Genomic DNA, 24,617 nt, shown 5'->3' on the forward strand with positions numbered 1-24,617 from the left:
CAGATTTGTGGGAAATTAAATTTAATGTAAGTAAAAGTAAGTAGAAAGTAAAAATGTTAGGTTTAAATATACAATGGGAGGTCTGAAAATGTAAAGAATGTAGAAGTTGATGTGTACTCAACGCTATCAACTGTCCTACAGTGTTCAGAAGCCATTGAGAAGGCCAACAGAATATTAGGTTGTTTAGCACAATGTGTAGAGTACAAGTCCAAGGACATTGTTCCCAGCCTTTTTAATGCACTCATGGGACCTCATTTGGAGTACTCTGTTCATATTTGGTCTCCAGCTTCCAAAAAGAACATAGCAGCTGCAGAAAAGTCCAGAGACGAGCAACTAGGCTGATTCCAGGGCTACAGGGGATAAATTATGCAAAAAGAGTTGAGGCTTTGAAGTTTAAACAAATGAAGATTAAATGGAGACGGGTAAGGATAAATTTCGCACAAACATTAGGAAGTTATTCTTCACACAGAGAACCATATGGAATAAACTACAAAGCAGTGCGGTACACAGTAGGAGTTTAGGGACTTTCAATACTAGACCTGATGTTATTTTAGAAGAATCAAATGGATAGGAATGGTGAGCTTTGTTGGGCTGAATGGCTTGTTGTCGTCTAGATTTGTCTGATGTTCTAAAAATATCAATGTTGCCCATTTAAAAAACTGCTTTATTGTTATAGTTAAGTCAAGTAGAAGGTGTTAAATTTTGCTAATAATAATGGCTGTGGCCCAGCATATCTATAAATTAATGATAGATTCATGTTCAACTTTACAAAAAGATTTCTTTTAATAAGTAGTAATTTCCTATACTTTGGATCACTCTTGAAATCTTAAATCAAGCAGTTAATTTAAAAAAAATGGAGTTTCTTGTCTTAATAAGTGATATATATTCAAGCTGAACTACACAATTATAAGACACAACTTCTCACTATAACTGTATTAATTTTGCATTGTAAAAAATCAGCATCGTGAAACAGGAAAACAAACATTTAAATTTAGGAAAATGTAACAAATTAAAAAAGAAACATTCTGCTTAATGGGGTAAACACTGTAAAATATTCATGTAATAAGATTTCTTAAAATAAGGAAAAAATATATACATTTAACAAAAAGTAAAATATTTTATGAAAAAATTTCTTCTGACAATTATTTTGATTCAGTTTCTGAAAAATGAGAAAAAAAACTAGATAGCCTAAATATTCACTTTGTTCATCCCAAAGAACCAATTTTTTGGATTAATATGTTGACTGGCTTCTCCTAGCATCTGCAATACCGCTTTGACCTGCTGTAGGTGTTCCTTCCATGTGTTGAAATAAATGACAATGTCATCTATGTAGGCAGCACTATAAGAGTTATGAGGACTAAGCACTTTGTCCGCCAGAATGGAAGGACACGATACTGCCATTGACCACTAGGGGTGCTAAACACACTCTTAGCCTTCACGGAGTCTGTTAAAGGAACCTGCCTGTACTCTGTCATCATGTCAAGAGTAGTCAGAAATTCAGCCTGTCCCAGTCACTCGAGGAGGTTGTCCACTTGTGGCATTGGGTAGGCGATTCTCCAAACTGGGAATCTTGATTAAGCTGCTGGAAGTCATTGTAAAACCTCCAACTTCCATCAGGCTTAGAGACCAAAACTATAGGACTAGACCAGATACTTTGACTCTCCTGTATCGCACCTAGCTCCAGCATTCACTTGATCTCCAGTTCTACTTCCGCTCTTTTTGCCTTGGGAAGTCCATATGGGCGTTCTCGTACAACCACTCCGGGTTCCTTAATTTGGCAGCTTCCCTGAATGTTGCCGAGGTGAATGGTGTCCCTTGGTCTGTCAGAACTTCTTTAGGGATGCCAACTCATGCAAAGACCTCTACTAATTATCGTGTGATGGCTTTGAAGGTAGCTGAGCACAAGGGAACAGCTTTGGGATATTGGGTAGTGTAATCTACCAGGACCTGTATGTACTTGTGTCCTCTAGCCGAGGGTTCTAGGGTCCGTACTAAGTTGACCCCAATATGCTCAAATGGGACAACAGTTAGGGGAATACGAACTAGAGGAACACGGTCCCTCATGGGAATTTGGCACAGTTGACACTCAGGATGTGCAAAGTGGCAAACCTCCTTGTTTATTCCTGGCCAATAGAAACGGAAATTGCTGCACTCCAAGGTTTTTTGGTGCCCAGAAGAGCACCCAGGAGGTGGGTGTGTGCTTGTCCAGTAGGTTTGTGGGACTAATAGCAGCAACCTTACCTCCCCCTCGTGTTCTGTTACCTGATAAAGAAGGTCGTTATTTAATGCAAAGTGAGGACCCTGTGGTATAGGATGTTCAGTCCAATGGTCATTGAACAGAGCCACTGCATTTTTAGCTAATTTTAGGGAATCATCATTCCATTGCTCCCTTTTAAACGAAGCCGGCGTCTGCCTAAATTGAAAGTGCGGCTGTGAGAGTGGATCCGTAGAGACCTCATGGGGTGTGGTTTCTTCCCTTCCCGCCGCAGTGGCAGATGATGACATCCCGTCGTTTGACGGTCTGAGAATCGCTACATCACCCCGAGGAGTTGCATCTCCACTCCCACCTGGCTCAATACACGTCGTCAAGGCAGCTTGGGATGCACTTTCTCCATCCATTACTAGGCCCATGTTTTGATTAGAAGTGGTTTGTGATAAGCCACTTTTACTATCAGACCAATCTTGCCCAAGTATCGCTGGAAAGGGTGGATTCGGGAGGACTGCTACCATTAGTTTTTTTAGGGATCCTTCATATGCAGTGACACGAGGTGGACCTGTTCAAGTGAGTATCTCAGTGAATACAGGTCAGATTGGTCTTATCTTTTAGGCATTGTTGTGGCAACATGAAAAAGAGAGTAACAACTGATATGTTACTGCCAGAATCCATCAGGGCTGTTACTTTATTTCCATTTATTATTGCCACTCCTATATAAGGGTTTGTTAGGGGATTAGACAGAGCACACCACCCCCCGACCACCTGTGTGGTCTCTGTCGCCGCCAAACAAACGATGTGGCCGCAAAATTGGTGGCTCGCACCAAGTGGTGATGGCAGGGCTCAGGGTCAGAGACCTATTTGGGTTTCATACCGAGATTGCTCGGTTCTCCCAGAGTCTGAAGCTGTCTGATGTTTATCAATGGCCTCTATGAGGGCCATCATATTTTTAAATGATTGTCCCCAGACTGGGTGGGTGTGATATTCGGGTAGGGCGTTAAGAGAAAAGAAACAGTCAAGCTGTTCCACCACTTATTGGGCATTGTTTCTGCCTGGCCTTAGCCAGCACCCGACTTTTCCCATTAAGCTGAGGGCCTGAGGGTGGGTTGGCAGCTCTGGGTCAAACTCCTACCTCAGTAGTGTCCTTGCTTGCTGGCCTGGGGGTGCCTCATCTTTTGCAAAGGTCTCTGCCTTTGTGGGGTTCAAATGGGAGGTCTCTTCCTCCAAGAGACCATAACAAGCCTCATGTACTTCCCCATTCCAGCTAGGCTCTATTCTGCTAGCCCCCTTTGCATTCTCCCTGTGGACTATATTACATATTGACCCCTGGGATGGAGCTTGCACATGGTCCTCACGACCAGCAATCTACACCCCATACTCGGCCACTCAGGTACGGTACTCTCCCATCTGGACCCAGAAGGGCTGGATTTCATTCTTTAGGTCTTGCTCCTGGTTCTTCCTGGAGACAACCATCCTGCTGACTGCGCCACTGTGAAAGGATTGAACAGACACAGAAAGAGATTTGGGGGCAGCCTTACATATACCTGAATTAGGCTGCCAAAATTAAGGTTTGGTTCCATGAACAAAAGGTCTCAACAGATTTCAGTCCAACAATAGAACAAAAATGACAGGCAAACATAACGGTTTTAAACTTGGACAGGGGAAGTGATGTCAACGGGGCAGAATCCAGAAGTGACTTCCTCATGACTGGAAACTGAAGTGACATCCTCGAGTCCAGGCGAATTTCCCGTGGTTTGTTTGCAGATGAAAAAGAGGAAGGGTTAGTGCACTCTGCCACCCCCTGGTCTGACACGGAATTATCCCTTTGTGAGCTCTTCAGCTGCTTCCAATGTGCACGTGTGTCACAGGGTACAGATAAAGCAGTCATTCCTAGGTATTTGGCTGCAGATTTGCTTGGGAATGGGAAAGTTTGCTGATGTTCTTGACACCGACACAATGGTCCTGGGGTATCAACTTTTATTCTAAATAATGGCACATTTCTATCAAACTTTATGTGCCTGTTGGTTGTTGGGGTGACAGAACTTGAAAGTCAAAAGCTGCCCATATCCATCCTTCTTCTTTAGACTGAGTAGAACTTGGGTACAGGGGCAGAGCTAAGCAAAAACACAAGAATGATTGAATTCCTGCATTACATCAAGAAGACTCTTTTTTGTGGTGTCTACATTGTCTTTGTCATGAAAGGCAAGGTTTTTAACTTTTTTAGGGCGGATGTCGACTTTTGTTGACAGGAGGGGTTGAGGGCTCATGTTGACAGAAGTCGACATCCAGGGGAAGAGGGCAACAATCAGCTGTTAATAGCAACAAAACTCACTGTTACGTTACAGGCATTCCCTCTCTGCTTGGAGGAATATTAGACTCATTGACTCGGCATCTAATCCTTGCATGTGCATGAGTTACGAAATATAAACAAATGTAAACAAACGCAAGATGGTATTGACATCTCACAAGGGAGGAAAGCAAGTGCAGAAAAGAAAATACTCAGCAGACAATGTTTTGCGCATTATCGCTGAGTTGGACTCTGATTTTTCAGAATCTGGTTTTGTTGACAGTGATCAGGAGATTGAGCAACAGAGTGAGGAACTGGCATCAGCTGATTGGACACCAACCAATGCCGCCTCAGCTGATCGGCTGCCAGCTTAGCGCATTCGCACAGCCGACGCACCTACGGCAAGGTTTGTGTGGGAGGAATACCCAGATATTGATCCGTGGGAGCCAAACTGTCTACCAGACTTCACAAGACAGTATGGCTTGGTGTTGGACATGACAGATTACCAGCCGCTGGAATTCTTCAGGCTGCTCTCTCCTGATGCTGCTTTTCAGCTACTGTGAGACGAGACAAACAGGTAGGCAGAGATATTTTTTGAATTGCGGGCTGCGCTTACACCGCATTTTCGTTTTTCAAAGTGGAAACCCACAACAAAAGACAAGATGAATGGCTTTGTGGCATTACAAATAGAGATGGGACTAGACTGGTGATATAACTTCAGGGAGCATTGGTCCAAACGTGCTTTGTCCCCTGGTGGCTTTGGACAGGTTATGCCGCGTGATAGGTACGTGCTGCTGCAAAGTTTTATGCACTTCTGTGATAACCAGAAGCAAATCCCAAGGGGTGAGCCAGTCTATAACCACATGTATAAAGTTCAGACCCTGCTTGACATTGTGGAACCAACATATAAACAATCTTATCAGCCTGGCCGTGATTTGTCTGTGCATGAATCTATAATAAAATAAAAGGGATACCTTTTTTTCTGACTATAAATTCCAGACAAGCCCACAAAGTATGGCATAAAGGATTTTGTACTGGCAGAAGCAAACACTGGTTTCTGCCTGAAAGTAATTACGTATACAGGAAAGTATTTCTTTCAAAGCGAGAACTGACCCTTGACAAGTCAGGTTGTGCTGGAGCTGCTTCAGGGCTATGAACATTTGGGTCATGTTGTGTACATGGACAATTTTTATACATGCCCAGAATTATTCATGGAGCTACAGAGCAGGGGAATTGGAGCTTGTGGCACAGTGAGGGCGAACAGGAGACACATGCCTTCACAGTTGAAGCCAGACAGGCTGAAGATGAAAAGAGGTGACAATCCAGTTTTCATGCGGGCGGATAACTTGGTGGCATTGGCATGGCACGATGTCAAATGGGTGACTTGTCTCTGTACAGTACACACTAACAATATATGTGAGAAAGTGCAGCAACAGACAATTGAAAAGGAGGCACCAATGCAACACATATTGTAAGCTGTGCAATGTGGCAATGCATGCAATTAGCTGCTTTGAGCGATATCATACTTTGCAGGACGTTGCTGTGTAACATGTATGTGATATGAATGTGAAATCATAGTATGTGAAATCATATAGTATGCAGGCTCATACAACATGCAAGACAGTAACATTTGTCAAAAGTAAATATTTTTTGCTGATTTAATATGTTAAACAATTGCTTTGTGTTCTTTTTTTAAAAAAAGTTAGTTTCTGGAAAAATATTCAGCCCTGGGAGAAAAGAAACAAAAAAAAAATTAGCCCTAAAAAAGTTAAACCTTATGTCCAGGAATGTGCTGGCAGCAAGACTGTGAAAGGTTTCAGTGCCATGAAATCTCGACATACTTTGCAGTGCCAGTTCTGTGTCAAGAGGGCTGCTTCGCTCAGTAGCAGCAGTTAATCTGTAAAGCAGTGACACAAGTGGAATCACTTTTGATACTGTCACATGTGTTTCACTTGACTCTTCATGTGTTGTTCCTTCAAAGGGTCTCAAAGCTTCAGTTGTCAGGTGGATCATAGAGTGTTCTTCCTCACTTACGAAGTAGACACAGGCCTGTAGTGGTTGCTTCTTTCTAATCTCTAACATGAATGCTGCTATTTTTCCATAAGTTGCACAATCTCATGGACAACTTTAACTCTTTTAGGGCAGATGTCAACTTTTGTCGACAGGAGGGGTTGAGGGCGAATGTCGACAAAAGTCGACATCCAAGGATAGCGGGCAACAATCAGCTGTTAATGGCGACAAAACTCACTGTCACATCACAGGCATTCCCTCTGTGCTTGGAGGAATGCTAGACTCGGCAACTAATCCTTGCGTGTGCGTCAGTTGCGAAATGTAAACAATGGCAAGATGGCAGTGACATGTCACAAGGGAGCGAAGCGAGTGCAGAAAAGAAAACACTCGGCAGACAATGTTTTGCGCATTATCGCGGAGTCGGACTCTGATTTTTCAGAATCGGATTTTATTGACAGTGATCAGGAGATCGAACAAGAGAGTGAGAAGCCAGCATCAGCTGATCGGACACCAGCCGATGCCGCGCCAGCTGATCCGCTGGCAGCTGAACGCATTCGCGCAGCCGATGCATCTACGGCAAGGTTCGCGTGGGAGGAATACACAGACATTGATCCGTGGGCTGCCGGACTGCACAAGACGGCATGGCTTGCTGTTGGACACAACAGATCATCAGCTGCTGAACTACTTCAGGCTGCTCTCTCCTGATGCTGCTTTTCAGCTACTGTCAGACAAGACAAACAGGTAGGCAGAGAAATTTTTTGAATCGCAGGCTGCGCTTGCATCGCATTCTCGTTTTTCAAAGTGGAAACCCACAACAAAAGACGAGATGAAGCGCGCTGTGGCATTACAAATAGAGATGGGACAGAACTGGTGATATAACTTCAGAGAGCATTGGTCCAAACGTGCTTTGTTCCCTGGTGGCTTTGGACAGGTTATGCAGCGTGATGATAGGTACATGACGCCGCAAAGTTTTATTCAGAAAACTTGGTGGCAGTGGCATGGCACGATGGCAAACGGGTGACTTGTCTCTCTACAGTACACACTAACAATATATGTGAGAAAGTGCAGCAAAAGACAATTGAAAAGGAGGCACCAAAGCAACACATACTGTAAGCATTGCAATGTGGCAATGACTGAAATTGGCTGCTTTGAGCGAGATCAGGCTTTGCAGGACTTTGCTGTGTAAAATGTATGTGATATGTATGTGAAATCATAGAGTATGCAGGCTCATTCAACATGCAAGAGAGTAACATTTGTCAAAAGTAAATATTTTTTGTTGATTTCAATTGCTTTGTGTTCTTTTTTTTTAAAAAGTTAGTTTTTGGAAAAATATTCAGCCCTGGGAGAAAAGAAACAAAAAAAAAATTAGCCCTAAAAGAGTTAATGCATCTTTAACTGCCAAGTTTAAGATGTGATCAAAACAAGGTTAATGCTTCTTGCCAACCTTGTGCACTGCAGATACCGTATTTACACCATTGTCTGTGACAGCGCCTAAAACTTTACAAGTTATGCAGCATTCACTTGTGATTCTTTTAACCTCTTCATTAATGTTATCAGCTGTATGCTGTCCATGAAAACTACTGATCTGTAAAACAAATTATTTAATTTGCCAGTTGTCAATGAAATAACAGGTTAAAGTCAAATATGCCTCTGTGGATCATGATATCCACATGTTTGTTGTAAAAACCAAACTGTATGCTCTTTGTAAAGCTGTCCTTACTTTGTCTTGACACTCTTTATACATGTTTGCAAATGTATACGTCATTAAGTGCTTGTGGCTTGAAAATTTGTAGCAGGGTTGTCTTCTACAATGGAAACTGGCTGGACATCCCCCACAGTCTTCACTCCAAGGGTTCTTATAATCTCTGTAGCTCTTGGGAAGTTATCTATAGGAAATACAAATAACACAAAGTTATGTACCACAAGTTATGCTACATGTTCTTGTGTATTTAAATAGGATGTAAAACATACATGTACGGTCCTCTGACACATATCACATTTTGCTTCATTGCTATTCACTGGAGTAAAAAAACTCCAAACAACGTTCTGCTTTCTTTATGCCATTACCTCATATACACAGACACCTTGATGTGGCTTTTGGACTGCAACACTGGCAATGAGAATGCAGGATGATGAGAAGGCCGGAAGGAAAAACAGCTCCTATTTTACACAATATCCATCCATCCATTATCCAACCTGCCATATCCTAACTACAGGGTCATGGGGGTCTGCTGGAGCCAATCCCAGCCAACACAGGGCGCAAGGCAGGAAACAAACCCCGGGCCGGGCGCTAGCCCACCGCAGGGCACACACACACACACACACCAAGTACACACTAGGGACAATTTAGAATCACCAGTGCACCTAACCTGCATGTCTTTGGGCAGTGGGAGGAAACTGGAGCACCTGGAGGAAACCCACACAGACACGGGGATAACATGCAAACTCGAAGCAAACCCTGGTCTCCTAGCATTTACACAATTTGGCATGTTTAATTTAATCATGTTCTCACCATCATTTTTTTAAAAATAATTTCTAATAAACTTGCAATTGTTGAAAATGTTTAATATTAATACTTTTAATGTGAATATCGATTTTTAAATTAAAAGGTCAGGATTGGAAGCATCGATACTTTATTAGTAATACCGTCCATCCCTAACATTTACATCAGCCTAGAAACTGAGCTTTCCATGTTATTTGATGTACTTTTGGACATGGGTGAGGAAATTTGTTAAATGTCCCCCTTGGTGTTTAATCTACTCAGATGGGCACTGGAACATGCCTGCAAGTGGCTTCACATTGGACCCTGTAACTTGAATGTCACACACAAGGCAGAACTCAGCTCACCAATAAAATGTGAGTAGAGTTGACAATTGGAGAAGTCACAATCACATATCCCATCTATGTCTCTAACATGGAGATTAAGGGTCTGTTGGTGGGGCAGGATCTCCTAAGTAGGAGATCACAGTTTTTGGAGTAAAAAACAGCGGGTAAAAACCTCTGCCACCTCTACAATACCACAACTCTTCTCGTTGCACCCTGTCATATGCTTTCTCCAGGTTCACAAAGACACAATACATTTTATTAAGTGTTGTTAACAGGGATGAGCGGCCCTTCCTCTGTAGAAGACAATACAACTCCTTCTGGCCTTCTCTATACTTCTCCATCAACACCCTCAGAGCAAACATCGCATATGTTGTGCTCTTTCTTGGCATGAAACCATACTGCTGCTCACTAATCATCACACCCCTTCTTAACTTAGCTTCCACTACTCTTTCCCATAACTTCATTCTGTGGCTCATCAATTTTATCCCCCTATAGTTACTACAGCTCTGTACATCCCCCTTATTCTTAAAAACTGGCACCAGTACACTTCTTCTCCACTTTTCAGGCATCCTCTCACTTTTCCAAGATTCCATTAAATAATCTGGTTGAAAACTCCACTGTCTTGTCTTAAACACCTCTATGCTTCCACAAGTATTCCTAGTGATATCAATTATTGGGGGAGGAATAATCACTGATATTGTCATGTGGATAGCTTTTCAGAATATCAAGTCTCTAAAAGCACAGTTGAAAGAAAATACAATTAGTTACCATGCTAATCCATAACCAAAGGCTAGAATCTTAGACATCATTGAGATAAGTGACAATAATAAAGACTGAGAACAGGTGTAAGGTGGTTTCACAGCAACTAATGTCAAGTAAACTGTTCAGACTAAGATTAAACTGTTTATATTCTATCACAATTACATACCAACTGTAAACAAAAGTAATCCTGCTTGCTTAGATAACAGAAACTAGAATTAGGATGTATCAGAATTATATTTTAAGGTGATGATTCTATACAAAGATGATGATTTGGATAATGTCTAACATCTTATGTGTTTTGAAGTAGGGCTTGCCTCAATGGATGTCAACTTCCAGACAAGGGGGGATATGTAAGACACCCTGGGAAATGTTGGCCAGGCTGGAACCTGAATCCTGGCTTAGCAAACTGTTGCCAGACACTCATATCACCTGCTAAAAGTCTCTGTTTGCCAGAATGGGCCTCCCTTTGGAATGCAGCATCTGCAGCCTTATCTGATAAGATGATCAATACCACACCATTTAACAGCCAGGGACATCTCTCTCTCTAAAGCGCAAGGTAGACTCAAGTTCTGAACAAAAGACCATAAATCCAGGATGAGTAACATTGATGGACAGAACTTGGCAGCAGTGGTCAACAAAGAGGATGGGCTTATGTGCAGCCAAGAAGCCAATGACACAATCTCTATTTCTCCCAATAAAATCCTTGTAACACCCTAACTAATTGCTCTTCTCTCACTACACTATAGCTTTAAATGGCCATTATTTGGCTGCCCACAGCCAAAACCCATAGCTGATAGGGCATGACCGCAACAGAGTTTGAAGCAATCCCTTTACACCAGAGAGCAGCTGTGCTGGACTGGAAAGGTGGAATACTCATCTGTGTTGGAACTTGAACGAGGTTGCAGTTAGTCTAACCTTGTTGAGGGACAGTGAGGACAGGAGTAAAGAACAGAGACCATACATAAACCACACGTTTGCTTTGCTAACAGCGATTGTGGAAGAAATTAAATTGGGAGATATATTAAAGAAAGAAATCTTGTCTTAAAATGTGAACCTCTTACTGTTAGAAAACAGGCAGAATAAGATTTGTTCTATGTGTTTTTAATATCACTTTATGAAGAGGGAGCATTCATCACAGCAGTTTGTTGTAGCATGGTCAGAATGGTCAAAATATTAAGGGTATAGGTCTATTTTATAACTGAATTTTCATAACAGTGTCAATCAATTCATACATTATACTCTGGTTGTTTCATCAGCTTACACCCAAATGACTTACTTAAAATAAAAGTATTTTATTATTTTCTGGTTCTTCTTATACCCATTGGGTTGATCCACCACCTTTAAAATTTCTGTGCATGTAACAACTGTCCATTCTGGTAGTTTACAGGATATCTGATGACGTTTTAGTTATCTTTCAGTACATATTGTGTATTACACCAGCTTTTCTTCTGGTACATTCTTTATTTGACCATTTCAGTAGATTTCTAAAACCAATTCTTATATATTTCAATATATACTGCAAACCAAAATACTTGTTACCTCTAAATTATTCTCTCACATGGTCAAAGACTGATCACCAGTTGACTTGGCAGGCATAACTTCGCTTTGCTTCAAAGAGTAAACAGTAGTACTACTCACAAGCAGAAGGTGTAAGCAAAGACGAAAAGGAAGACCTGAATAAAGAAGAGAAAGCACACTAAAAAATCCTTCCATGTGTCTAGATAAAGCCAATCAGGATAGGAACCAAGCATCGCTCAACTCAGACCATAAGTATAGTTTGATTCAGAGAACTATTAACTGTAATTTTAATGGATAGAACAAAGCCAGCTAATGTACTCTGGTTTTGGTGTTAATTGTGAATAAAGTATGCTGCTGCTGGAGTATGTGAATTTCCCCTTGGGATTAATAAAATATCTATCTATCTATCTATGTAAAGATAATAATCTGGTGAAAGATAAGTTCTGACTATTATAAGTTTTTCATGTGAAATCTAAAAGGATAGGGCAGAGCAGCAGCACCTCACACACACCCATATACATGCACTGAAATAAATAACTCTTTGTGTGGGGGGAGGGGTGTTACCCTAAGCCAGGACAATTGCTGCTGTGAGCAAATGAACATCACTTGATGGCAACAAAATCTCCACAACTAGTCAGGGAACTTGTCCATCTTAATCTCGTGAACTGAAAAATCAGGATTCATAAGTTGTGTGCCTTTTCTTGTAGGAGAACATACACTAGTACAGCGTGTTGCCACACCCACCACACAACGAAACAACTCTGGATCCTGGTTGGCAACCCCCAAGGCAAACACTTGGTCTAGTCCCACCCTCTGGAAATGACCATCTATCTGCTTCAGCCAGGTGTTACATTGGTATCCCCTTGGCCTAAATAAATAAAGTATTATTTTGCTTATATCAACAAATGTGTTTGGATTATTTGTAAAGGGATGTCTTCAGTCATGTTTTGAATCACAACAGTGAAGTGTTAATATAAACTTTCACTGATTTATGAGTCTAGTTAATGAATTACATGGATCTCTTCATATTTCTGGCATCCCGGCTGTAACATGAAACAGAGATCCTGTTATTTGGGTGGGTGTCTTATTGATTATTAATCATCAAAATCCTACATTAGTTCTCCTTTGCATCCTAGTATATCAAACTGTAAAAGTGTAAATATATACATTTTCAGGTTGTTCTGTTTGATTAAACTGAATTTGTTTTGCTTATAGTTCAACGAAAATACTTCCATTGTAAATGACTGTAAATATGCATTAAACCACCATAATATTGTGGAATTTGAAAAACAAATTTTAACTTGGCTAATTAATTATCAGTTTTGCTTTCAGCAATACCGTTAATTAATCAAATAATTAGGAATGGCACCTACTTTATTTACCTTACCTTTCTTTGTTGTAGGAAGGTGGGTCTCTGGCCTTTAGACTTATTGTATTTTAAGCTAAGTGATGCACACTCATTTTAAGAAACATAATAATACAATTTATTTATAAACACAAGGATTGTAGAAATGTGGTAACTATATATATACAGTAGACCCTTGCGAAGTCACGGTTCAGGGTTCGCGGACTCAGTCGTTTGTGGATTTTTCCTTAGAACCAAACTATTAGTTGTTAACAGAAAGCGCAAATATCCTCCGCAATTTTTTATGGCTTTTTTTGTGGCAATACTGTGCTGTAGAGAGAACAGGAAGCAACCGCTGAGGGAAACAGGGTTAGGATGGTGAAAATAGCCAATCCGAGAGCGTTATTCATTTCTTCTTGCTGCTGATTGACTGCAGCCTGTGACGCGTCTCTTGCTGAGTGGGTTTACCACCGCTGAGGGAAACGTGGTTTGGAATGGTGAAAGTAGCCAATCCAAGAGCGTTATTCATTTCTCCTTGCTGCTGATTGACTGCTGCCCTGTGACGCGTCTCCAGCTGAGTGTCCTCGTGTTTTCTATTTTGTTATTGTATTCATTTTGTTATTCTTAAAAGCACAAGATGTTGCCGAAAAACACTCTGCACCTTCTAAGGCTTCTAGCACTGAACCTAAGCACCAGAAGAAGTTTAAAACACTCCAGGAGAAGGTTGAACTACTGGATTTGCTCCGGGAACTAAAAAGTTATGCTGCAGTAGCGCACCACTATGGCATTAATGAAAGCACCGCACGCTACATAAAGAAGAACGAAGCAGCGATCTGGAGTACCGTATCTGTAAGTTTCTGAGATAGTGCCAAAAAGGTAACGACCGTAAGGAATAAAAATATTGTCAGGATGGAATCTGCCTTGGCATTGTGGATCACCGACTGCAGGAAGAAGAACATCCCTTTGGACGGTAACATCATCCGTGAGAAAGCACGGAAATTGTACCAGTAGTTCGCAAAAGGAGACAATGTAGCAACTGCCCATCACAATGTTCCTGAAACCTATGAAGAAAAGCCAGCACGAAATCCCACCAGAAGAAGATCCATCCAAAGATACGACTCCTCCTGAAGCGCCTGAAGAAGAGGTGCCACCTGAGGAGTTTTAAATCCTCTGCATTGTACTGCACAGCTACTTCATCATCATCGTCAATATCATTCATCATTGGTGAATACCCGTACATTTTACTGTATTTTAATTAAATGAAATTATTATGTATTTACTCTACTTATAACAAAGAAAATGACAACGCATACCAAAGAAAATGCGCTTGCATGAATTACAGTATGTATAGCGGTAACATCGGTATTTTACATTCTAGCACCGCGGGAGACATAGCAGTACAGTATGGTACAGTATACGGGTTTACCTTTACATTCTGTTTTTAGGTAATGTATTAAGGTAATTTTTTAGGTAATGTGTTAAACTGAGTTTACAACGAAATTAAAGTGCTTTGGGGGCATACTGTATTTAGGGTTTAAACTATAAAAATAGGCATTTAAAAGGCATTTTTTAACCACATCCAAAAGTCGCGGTTTTTCACAATTCGCGGGTGCTCTAGGAATGTAACCCCCCATGAATTTTGGGGGTGTACTGTATATATATGACATATAAGATGGGACACAGATATACTAGACAGACAAACATATAAGATATAGAGTTACTGTTTACTGGTATTTAGAATTCTACTTTATCTTGGCACAGACAAATAGTTTTATGATACCAAGTTATTATGGATGATGCCCAATGTTGTATGGAGTTGTTACTTTGTTGTTTTTCTGGGTTCAAGTGGAAGATTTTTCATGCTTTGGAGTGCACGCTCTCTCTCTCTTTGCTATGTGATAAATTGGCATTGCTGTGCTGCTGCTGCTTCCTTAGCTTGCCTTCTGTTGTCTTTTGTCACTTCATAGGGAAATAGGCATTACTCATTCTGGCCCAAGATTTTAGATTCTGAAGCTCCTTTCTTGAAGTCATTGTTTCTTAGCCTCGTCAGATTGCAGGTACACAGCTTTGGCTTGACAGACTGGTTCTCAACTTTTGATCCACAAATATAAGAGTTTGTTGAAAAGCTCATAGCTTTTAGGTTCAGAGATCAGGATTCAGATGATGTCAGTTATTTTGGAGAGTTTACCCTTCTTGAGAGAATCTCCAGGGAGTTCATTGAGTGTCTAGAAAAAATTGCAGAGAGAATCCCTGAACTTCTCAACTTGCCATTCCCTTGTCTTTTTGCTTCTTTCCAATTATTTTGAGAGATGGGGTGCATGTGGTTTTAAAGGATGGTCTCGCCTTCTCCTGATTGGATTAAAATAACTTTCAGTTACAAAATTAGTGTTTTTTAATAAGCGAGTACTTCTGTCAATATTAGTTGTCTTTCCTTAAATTATATGTCTTTATGCTTGGTTGAGTCTAATTCACACCTTCTGGCTCAAGAGGTTTGCAGAGGGTCCCTCTGGAGAGATTTCAGGTCACCTGTGATTTAAACCTTTGATCTAGGTGGCCTACTGCAAGTGATCTAGGATCAACATTACATATGCTTCTCATTTTTTCTGAATGCTGCTTCAAATAAAATGAGAAATATATACACAGTTTTTAAAGAATTTTGTTTGGGATTAGACTCTTAAAAATGCATTTAGCTCAAAGTTAGTTCCATATTGTGACTGCCTTTGATTCGCTAGTGCACTTGTACTTAGTGAAAGTATCTGTGCTTGATTGCAGTAGTCATTTGTGATTTACAGCAGTTTATTACTTGGAAAGCTTGATCTCTGAAACAATGGGAGAGCTTAAGTTGAATGCAGTAATTGTCATTTTACATTATTAGTATATTGAGGTGGCCGTAATTGTAATTGGGATTTATATATGATTAACTGTACAGCCCTAGTCCTATGTGTCAATTTTGTTTTGGAAAGGAAGTTGGCTCTGTCTTTGTTTGGTTTTTTATTGTGGAAAATAAATCATTCTTAATTTAAACAATTCTAAATTGTATATTCAAAATCTACTTTACAACTGTTAATCTTCTCCTAGCAGACACTTTTATCAAAGGTATCCAATTTAGGATGGACATAATACTGCCTATAATTTTATATTTTACAATTATATCTTTGAAAATATAAGTGACATTTTCTGGACCACACAGTGATTCAGAAAGTAGACTGAAAAAACTGCCTCAGGATTTAAAGATCAATGTATTAGCTGCCATATCACATAGCCTTCTTTCACAATGCAAAGGTAATTCACTATTTCACAGCACATTCAAAACTATAATAATACTGTTTCTTTTTAATGTTTTTATTGCCTTACTTGCATTAACTTTCTTAGGTGGACATGAAATACAGAAGCTTTGTCTTTGGTTTACAAAAATCCCATTATTTAGTTAAAAACATAAAAGTGCTTATTAACTGAACAGGAAAGTAATCATTGCAGAAAATATAAATAATACCTGGACAAAAGCACATTGAAGGCTTCAATGCTTGTTTTATTAATCCACAGAAAAGTAACTGTTCTTGAAAGTGTATCCGTCTTTAGCCAGAAGACCCCTTAATTCATCTAATACCGTAACATTTTAATTAGAGTGAATTTACATTTACAGTAGCTTTTAAAAGACAAAAAATAAAGGTGAAATGCAAACAAATATGTTGTATACTCTGAAGGAATGTATGCGGATATAAAACTCACATTGTCCAAATCTTTAAAGTTATGAACGCTTATTCCAACCACTCAAAACAATGTTGAGTTATTTCACAAAAGAATGGCCTTTTTTTGCAAAAGTATTACATTATTTTTCAGTAACTATTATATTATCTCATAAAAGTATGGCTTTACTACGTAAAAGATTTTTCCTTCTGTGGTCGGTATCATCAAAAGTTCTGTGACAGCTAGCGAATTGTAGATTGAGAATGTCCATACATGCAAACGAGTGACAAGACATGAACAAAAGTCATAGGTATACATTTAATTCTGCATGTGTTGAGGTGCAAATTTAATTGACCCAGTTTAGGTTCACAGGGAGCCAGTGGTTATCATAGTAGCACTGAGTGGAAGGCAAGAAGCAACCTGCTGCTGCAGGGGCATGCGAGTGGAGGGAGAGATTAAGAAAGCACATACTGTAGCTTGCAATCAAGGGACCGTAACTTATCAAAAGTCATATCCTTACATGTAATACTGCATGTGTTGAGGGTCACAAGGAGCCAGTGATTATTGCAACAGCACTGAGTTTAACACTAGAATTCCTGAAGCCTACAAAAAAGTCTTAATCCCGGCCCACTTTAAATCCCTTCGCACCTCTCCAAGCAGGAAGCAACCTGCTGTCCTATCCCCTGCCTTGATGGAGCTCACCTTGTGTACGAAGTTCTTCCAGCTCAAGCCAAGGGTCCTCATCTGTGTGTGAGATCTGGAGTTGTATAAGGTAAATAATACAGTATATCATTATTTGAATTACAAGCATTTCATGTGTGTTCCATGTCTACAAACAATCTGGGTAAGTGTAGGATGAACGGAAATGCAAGAAATTCTGAACACATGCCTAAAGCAGAAACTTTTTCCATGTTATAGTAATAATAATGTGAAGTGTATAATGTGTAAAGACATTAGTCCAAATTTCAAAAAAGTGCACTTTTTTTCAAGAATATAACCAAAGAAAAAAAATCCAAATAATGATATATTATTTACCCTATGCAACTCCAGTCATCTCACTCCCAGATAAACAGACTTGAGCTATGAGAATTTTGCGAGTGACCAGCTCCGTCGGTTGGGTGGGGGGAGGGGAGTGGTTTGTGGGTTAGCAGGCTGCTTGCAGGTCATGCTGATTGACACATTTGTAAAACAAAAGATGCTAATGGAGAGGTGTGAAGGAGTTTAAAGTGGCCCGGGATTTTTTGTAGGCTTCAGGGATTCTAGAGTTAATGACTAATTAAATTTTCATTTCTTCAGTAAATTTTGTTTGTTAACTTGATGATTTATTTTTTTTGTGTTAAATGTAAGAAAAATTGATGGAAATGAAGAGAATTAACATGTTTGGTTCTTTATCTATCTATCTATCTATCTATCTATCTATCTATCTATCTATCTATCTATCTATCTATCTATCTATCTATCTATCTATCTATCTATCTTTATTGGTTCACAGCCTTATTGAAGTTGTGGGATCCCTAAATGTCTCTCCATCAAGAGCCCAATGGATCACTGCCATTAACAAAGTGAGAGTACAACTACATGAGGTAAGAGGTCTGTTGTTAATTATGCAGTGCTGTAAATGGTTTGGCTGAGATTCGCCCATATTCCTATCTGTGTAATTTTTTTGTAATCTGAAAGATACTTAAACATTGATCGTTGCTTTCTCTGTGTATAAAAACACACTTTATATTTTGTAGGCAAATTATAAACATTGTCAAAAGCAACCTTCCCAACTTCCCTTATCTTTAATTTATATTATCCCAGAGTTGATTCTGACTAGTTTGAATGATAATTCAGCACCTCTAAAATATATTAACAAATTTCAAGTAATTTACTTTTTGATCTTAGGGAATAATGGGATGGTCATCTCTCAATTAAAGTAGAAGAAAAGGAATGGAATTCAGCCATTCATACAACATATTCTAACTGAATATATGTTGCACAACCCATATTCAGCTTAAAATTATTCATTGTTTACATCACATTTAAAAATTTTCAAAATCTACTGTTGGGATCAACAGTAAGTTATGTCATCAAGCGCCTGAATGGCCATGTCATATTATTTGGAAGTGTTTTATACTCAATCCGTTTTGGGCAAAATATTTTATATATCTCCGTGATAGCCTTGGATCTAAAATCATTCCTAGCACATTAACAGCAATTTTACATGTAGCTGTGCCTGTGAAAAATCTATTGTAATATCCTGTGCCATGTTTGTTACATGAAGACGTATTTTTCTCAACTGGAAGAATGAAGACTTGCCTTCTACACCTCTGTGGACATGTGTTGTTCTGTAATATCTCAAATTAAAAACAATGTAACTCTCTTTACAAGGGTCTATTCAAAATTTGTTCAGAATTTTTTCAGGATTAATTAATATAATTGTAAAGAAGCACACCTGGCCTCTGCTAAAAGTTTTTATTTGACGTTTTGTTCTATATAAAGAACCACTTCAGATGGGACTTTCTTGTTGTGTAGCTCTCTGAGTTTCATGGGGGTTGAGTATTGTGGGACTTTGTTTTGTTGTTGTATTGTGTCCCTTAAATAGAAAAGAAAAATTAAATTCATTGATAACAAGATCCAGATAGATGGACAGTCTCCATGGTCATATACTGTATTGCGTGGTAATAAGAAAAGACATGGATGGTTCATGGTTTGTATTGTTACAGATTTGCAATACTGTATCTTTAGTAATCTGGGAAGGAATTAGCCTAATTACCCTGTAAATGTAATGAACACATTTGTTATTATTGAGTAACAATGTGTGATATGTGAGTCTAGTTATAGTACATTTTCATGTATATATTCCCAATCCTGTGATTTTTAGGCTTCTTATTTATGGAGAGAATGGTCAAACAATGTTGTAAAAATTATGCTAAAGTATTGGTTGGAAAATTTTGATAATATAAAAAACATATTGTGCAAAAAAGTAATAAGCTTCTCTAAGCAATTATCCTGTTATTAGAATGTTTATACTGTACAATATCCAACTTTGTTGTTATAAGCATTTTTTAAATTTTCCATCATGTTTTCAAATTACTTATTTAAGAAAGTATTGCTTTTTGTAGTAAGTAAAATTGTCTTTGAGCTGGGAGGTGGATACGTGATTTTGGCTAAGGACCAAGCTCTGTTCACCTTGCAGTATTCTAGGTTTTCCCTTTGGGTTTGTGTTCATGTACAACCTGAACCTTGTAGTTTACCTGTGGGTCTTGAAGGGTACAGCTCCTTATTATTCACAGTGTAAGCTAGCAAATAGTTATGAAATCTCCAGTACCATTTGATTCCTTAAAGGTAGTCACAGTAATTAGAAAAAAGAAAGCATATCAATATCAGGAATGCACTGAGCACAGGACATTACTCTGATCAGAATAGAGTTGAGCAGACTCTCGATCTTTACACACTGGTAATAATGTGCTAAATATCAAAAAAACACCATTGATGCTGAGCAACATATTGATCTTCAATTGCCACTGAGGAAGACTGCTTGATGGAGTTAAATTTGAAAAAAAGTCACCAAGGAGTTCTTATGAATGCTCTTTCCACATCATGGAAAATAAGCCTGATGCCACTGTTTCAAAGAAGCACAGAATTACAGTAAGAAAAGAACAGGTACAATATTTAGTAAGTAATTTGTCATCTTCCTTTACTTGACCACACAGTGGTTAGCACTGCTACTGGACAGCCCCCGGGTATTGCGTTCAAGTAGTACGGCATGTTTAGCCTACATGTTCTTTCTGTCTTATTGTGGCTTTTCCTTTTCACCTGAAATCCATTCGACAAGAAACTTGAGGTATTGCTATTTCAGTTTCTGGGCAGCAGGTGATTCCGAGACTGTCAGTTTGTTTGATGTTAAATATAAATTGCTTTCATTTGTCAGGTGATTGTGATGTAGAGAATACCACAGTGATCAATCATGTCAATCAAAAAAGACTAGGAACCAGTATCCTTTGTCTGATTTGTTTTTTTTTTTAATGCCAATGATACGTGAACTTGAAGGATTTGCTATTAATTAGAAAAAGAAGGATAAACAGAGATTTTTATTTAGGTAAGTTAATGTAAATGTTAAAGAAATCTTCACAAATTAAGGAAATTTCTGGTATAGCCCCAGAGTTTTTATGCCAAAAGGTGCCACTGAATACAATGTTAATGTAATATAAATTTGTAAAATATGGGAAAGAAATAGGTTAAGCATATAGTTGATGGTGGTGATTAATTTCATTATTTCAGTATTTGTGACACTTGTATAACTTCAAGATATCATTGCAAAATAAATATAGAAAAAACGTTTATATAGTACGTGAACCTTCATTAAGATACAGTATTTCACTTGTAAAATTGCTAGTCATGGTGTAGCATACAGTTTTTGAATAATGAGAAAGAATTTTTCATAATATAACAGTATTTGCATTGTTGAAATGTAATAGGATGCTTCCCTTACTAGGTGTGTAACATTAGCACTTCAAAAAGTGATAAAAATTTCACGATGTAAAATTAAACTGACACCTTTCCTGTACTATTTATTATATTTTTACTTTGACAGTGATTAGGCCCATGTCACGTTTAATAGGTAGAAATTAAAGAAAGAATATTGTATCCTATAGAATAATGTAGGGTAATGAATTGTGAAACTCATTAGATAGTATTTTTGAGAATAACATGGTGTTTAAGTGACAGATGATAGATCTACAATTTGAGGATTTTTTTTTTCTTTTATATAAAGAAATGCATTTAAAACCCTAAAACATCTTGTTTCTCAAAGCATTTTAAAATGTCTTGAAATGTGTTTTAAGATACCTTAAAATTAATTATTGACACTGTATATGATAATATATCTTCTTCATTAAATGCATTTTCAGATATCTCAGATACATTTCAGGTTATCTTAAAATGACACTCAGATCACTTTCAGATATCTGAAATGAATTTTGAGAAAAACTTAAAAAAATTCATGATATATCAAAACTAAGTTAATGTAAAATGTCCTGTCTTTTCAGTAGGACTTACTGTTACTTTTAGGTAATCTTGAAATGCATTTCATATTTCGAAATTAAATGGAAAGATAGTTCAAGATATTAAAAATTACATGACAGATTGAAATGCCTGGAATTTAATTTAGATATTTTAAAATACATTTCATGTAAGTCAAAATTTTCAGAATTTATTTCAAGCTAAATTGAAATTAAGATATTCTTAGAATAAATAAACACTGATGTGTTTTAAATATCCCACAGCATCTTGTGGTCTTAAATAACATTAAGTAAATAAGAAAATGAATTGATGTAATAACTGAAAATGCAATTGAAAATGTAGTTGATACCTTTGTACAGAAATGACTTAACAATGTTGTAATTATTGTGAAAAATCTAGAATTTAACATTATTATGTTAAGCTGCGCACATTTTCCTGGCCTGTTCACCTGCCATTTGTAAACACTATAAAGCCTTGAAATCATGTAGACACAGAATTTGCTGATTTTCTGTCAAAGAATTTGGAAGTTGTAATATAACAAAGTTACTTTTAAAACTTTAGGTGGCAGTGTTCATCATTTTATCTCAGTAATCTACAGTATTAACATTGAAAACTTACACAGTATAAAGTTAAAAATAAATAATCAATGAATGAAACAAAAAATGTGAAAACACATAATCAGATATTTCACAAAGCTTATACATTGCTCTAAGATAAATATATATATATTCTGCAATAAATGTACAGTTGTGAGGATCTAAACCTCCAAGGCAATCTGGCTTTAAATAATGCATATTTTCAGGGATCATGAAAAGCATTTTTATGGTTTCAAATTGAAACATGTTTTTCCTAAAAATATCACACATATTAATGATTAATTGTGGACTCAGGTGTGTCTATCTTCCTTAGGAATGTATGTTAATTCTCTGCTGCACATATAGATTCGATAGAAAGTACCCACCTCTTTTGAACCAATAAAAGCACAGTTTCTTTCCCAATCAAAAACCTATGCAAAGCAAACACAGCACATGACACATTATATTTGTGTCTTCACTTCTTATTTGCATCTTCTCATTCATCAGGTTGAACCACACAGACTCTCTCATTAATACTTTTAAAAGGATAGGCACACTTATTACATGACATCCACTCACAAATCCATACACAAAGACGTTTAAGTCACTAATATACAGGCAGAAAATCGCATTTTCTATTTCTTTTTGAATATACAAATTGTAATAAAACATTTTTTACATTTAAATCTGTTCACAAGTTTTCTTTTGTACTTGTTTTTTTTAGCATACCATAAGAAGAAATTTATCTAACATACCAGGGGGTCTGCTGATATAAGTAGAACAGAACCCAGACTGAGTTGATGCAGACAGAGAAGAGAGCTGATACTGATAATGACTTTTAACACTAGAATTACAAAAGCCTACAACAAAACTTGTTATTCCGGCCCACCTTAAATCCCTTTGCACCTCTCCATCAGCGTCTTTTGTGTTGTAAATGTGTTGATCAACGTAAACAGCAAGCAGCCTACTATCCCATCCCCCCGCCCTCTGCCACAGTTCAATTTGCAAAGAAGATTCTCAGTACCTGGATCTGTATAGGGTAAATAATAATACATCGTCATTTGGAATACATACATTTCATGTGTGTTCCATGTCTACAACAATCTATGTAAACACATCGTTAAAACAGAAACGTTTTTCATATTTTAGTAATAAATGACAAAATGTAGACATGAAGTGCATAATGTGTGAAGCCTGAAGTCCAAATATCAAATAAACACTTTCAGAAAAGGTACAAGTATAATAGGACAGCTTCCGTAGTGCAGCGGTAAGAACTGCTGACTTGTAATCAAGAGGTCGCCGGATCGATCCTGCCTGCCTCCCAAGTTTACCATTTTGAGTAGTGAGCTGCTCTTATTGTTAACATTATACAATTAAACATACATTTGATTTTCGTCTATAACAGCCGGTGTAAATTTATAGTACTTGTAAAACTTTGTGTTTTTTTTTCCACTTTTATTCTGTTGGTCACAATCACAATACAACCCACCTCCACCACCCCAGATCTGACGATGTTAGTTTTTTGAAATTGGGAATAACTGTGGATGTGAGTGGTGTTTTGAGACAATGGAACTGGAAATTCTCTGATCTGGGGGGATAAAAGCTGACACACAAATTCTGGTGAATCATGTCTTCTTGGTATCTAATTGTCACTTGAATTTTTTTTATTCAGTTTTATTGAGTGTTCCTACTTACGCTAAATTAGTATGCAACTTATGGTCCATGATGTCAAAGCCGCACTGACAAAAAAACAGATACATAAGTATATATGATATTTGGAGTAATTCATTTTATGACCTGTATAGTACTTTTCAGAAAACATTGTGTCACTGATGCAACATTATTCATATTATCCATATTCATTTGCATACCTTGTTACAGTTGTAATCAGGGACTATATTTTTTTTTTTTTGTTTGGTGACAATTTCTCTAAGCAATTTCATTCAAACTGAAAATATCATACTGTATGTGATCGTGCCTCCTCTTCAAATCAGACTAAATGCCATCATGGACACAAAGAAAATTTGAAGTAAAAGATATGGCAAAGAGAGTGTCCTCAGGTAATTATGACCATGTTTTATATTTGGGCAGCCAAAACCATGGCCCGCATGCTGGAGCATTTTTCTGGCCTGCAAAGCATCTGCTAAATTCTTTGCATTTGTAAACGTAGAGTCTTTGCATGCCATGAATGTAAGCCATTTTCCCTATAATACTTCTAAAGTCCACTAGCCATATTTGTGATCTGTTCCTGAGAGTACTTGAAAGGTAATGTCTAACTTATGTCATAAATAAAAGAAGTGAAGTAGAAGAAGCCATTTAAACATTGATAAAAGATTGCTCATATTATTACAATGCTTTTGGCTGAGACACAGAACAAGAATGCTAATG

The 24,617-nt window shown here is 38.0% G+C and overlaps 1 protein-coding gene across 1 annotated transcript in view; it reads left to right on the forward strand.

The window, feature by feature from the left end:
* The window catches only part of LOC114654212 (protein unc-13 homolog B-like), an 837,814-nt gene that overhangs the window by 347,622 nt on the left and 465,575 nt on the right, over window positions 1–24,617 (forward strand). Inside the window, 1 exon segment of the mRNA XM_051929449.1 lies at window positions 18,140–18,230. Within this exon segment, the coding sequence (XP_051785409.1) occupies window positions 18,140–18,230 (91 nt within the window).

Source organism: Erpetoichthys calabaricus, chromosome 7 (assembly GCF_900747795.2).
Source record: "Erpetoichthys calabaricus chromosome 7, fErpCal1.3, whole genome shotgun sequence".
Classification (NCBI taxonomy): domain Eukaryota; kingdom Metazoa; phylum Chordata; class Cladistia; order Polypteriformes; family Polypteridae; genus Erpetoichthys; species Erpetoichthys calabaricus.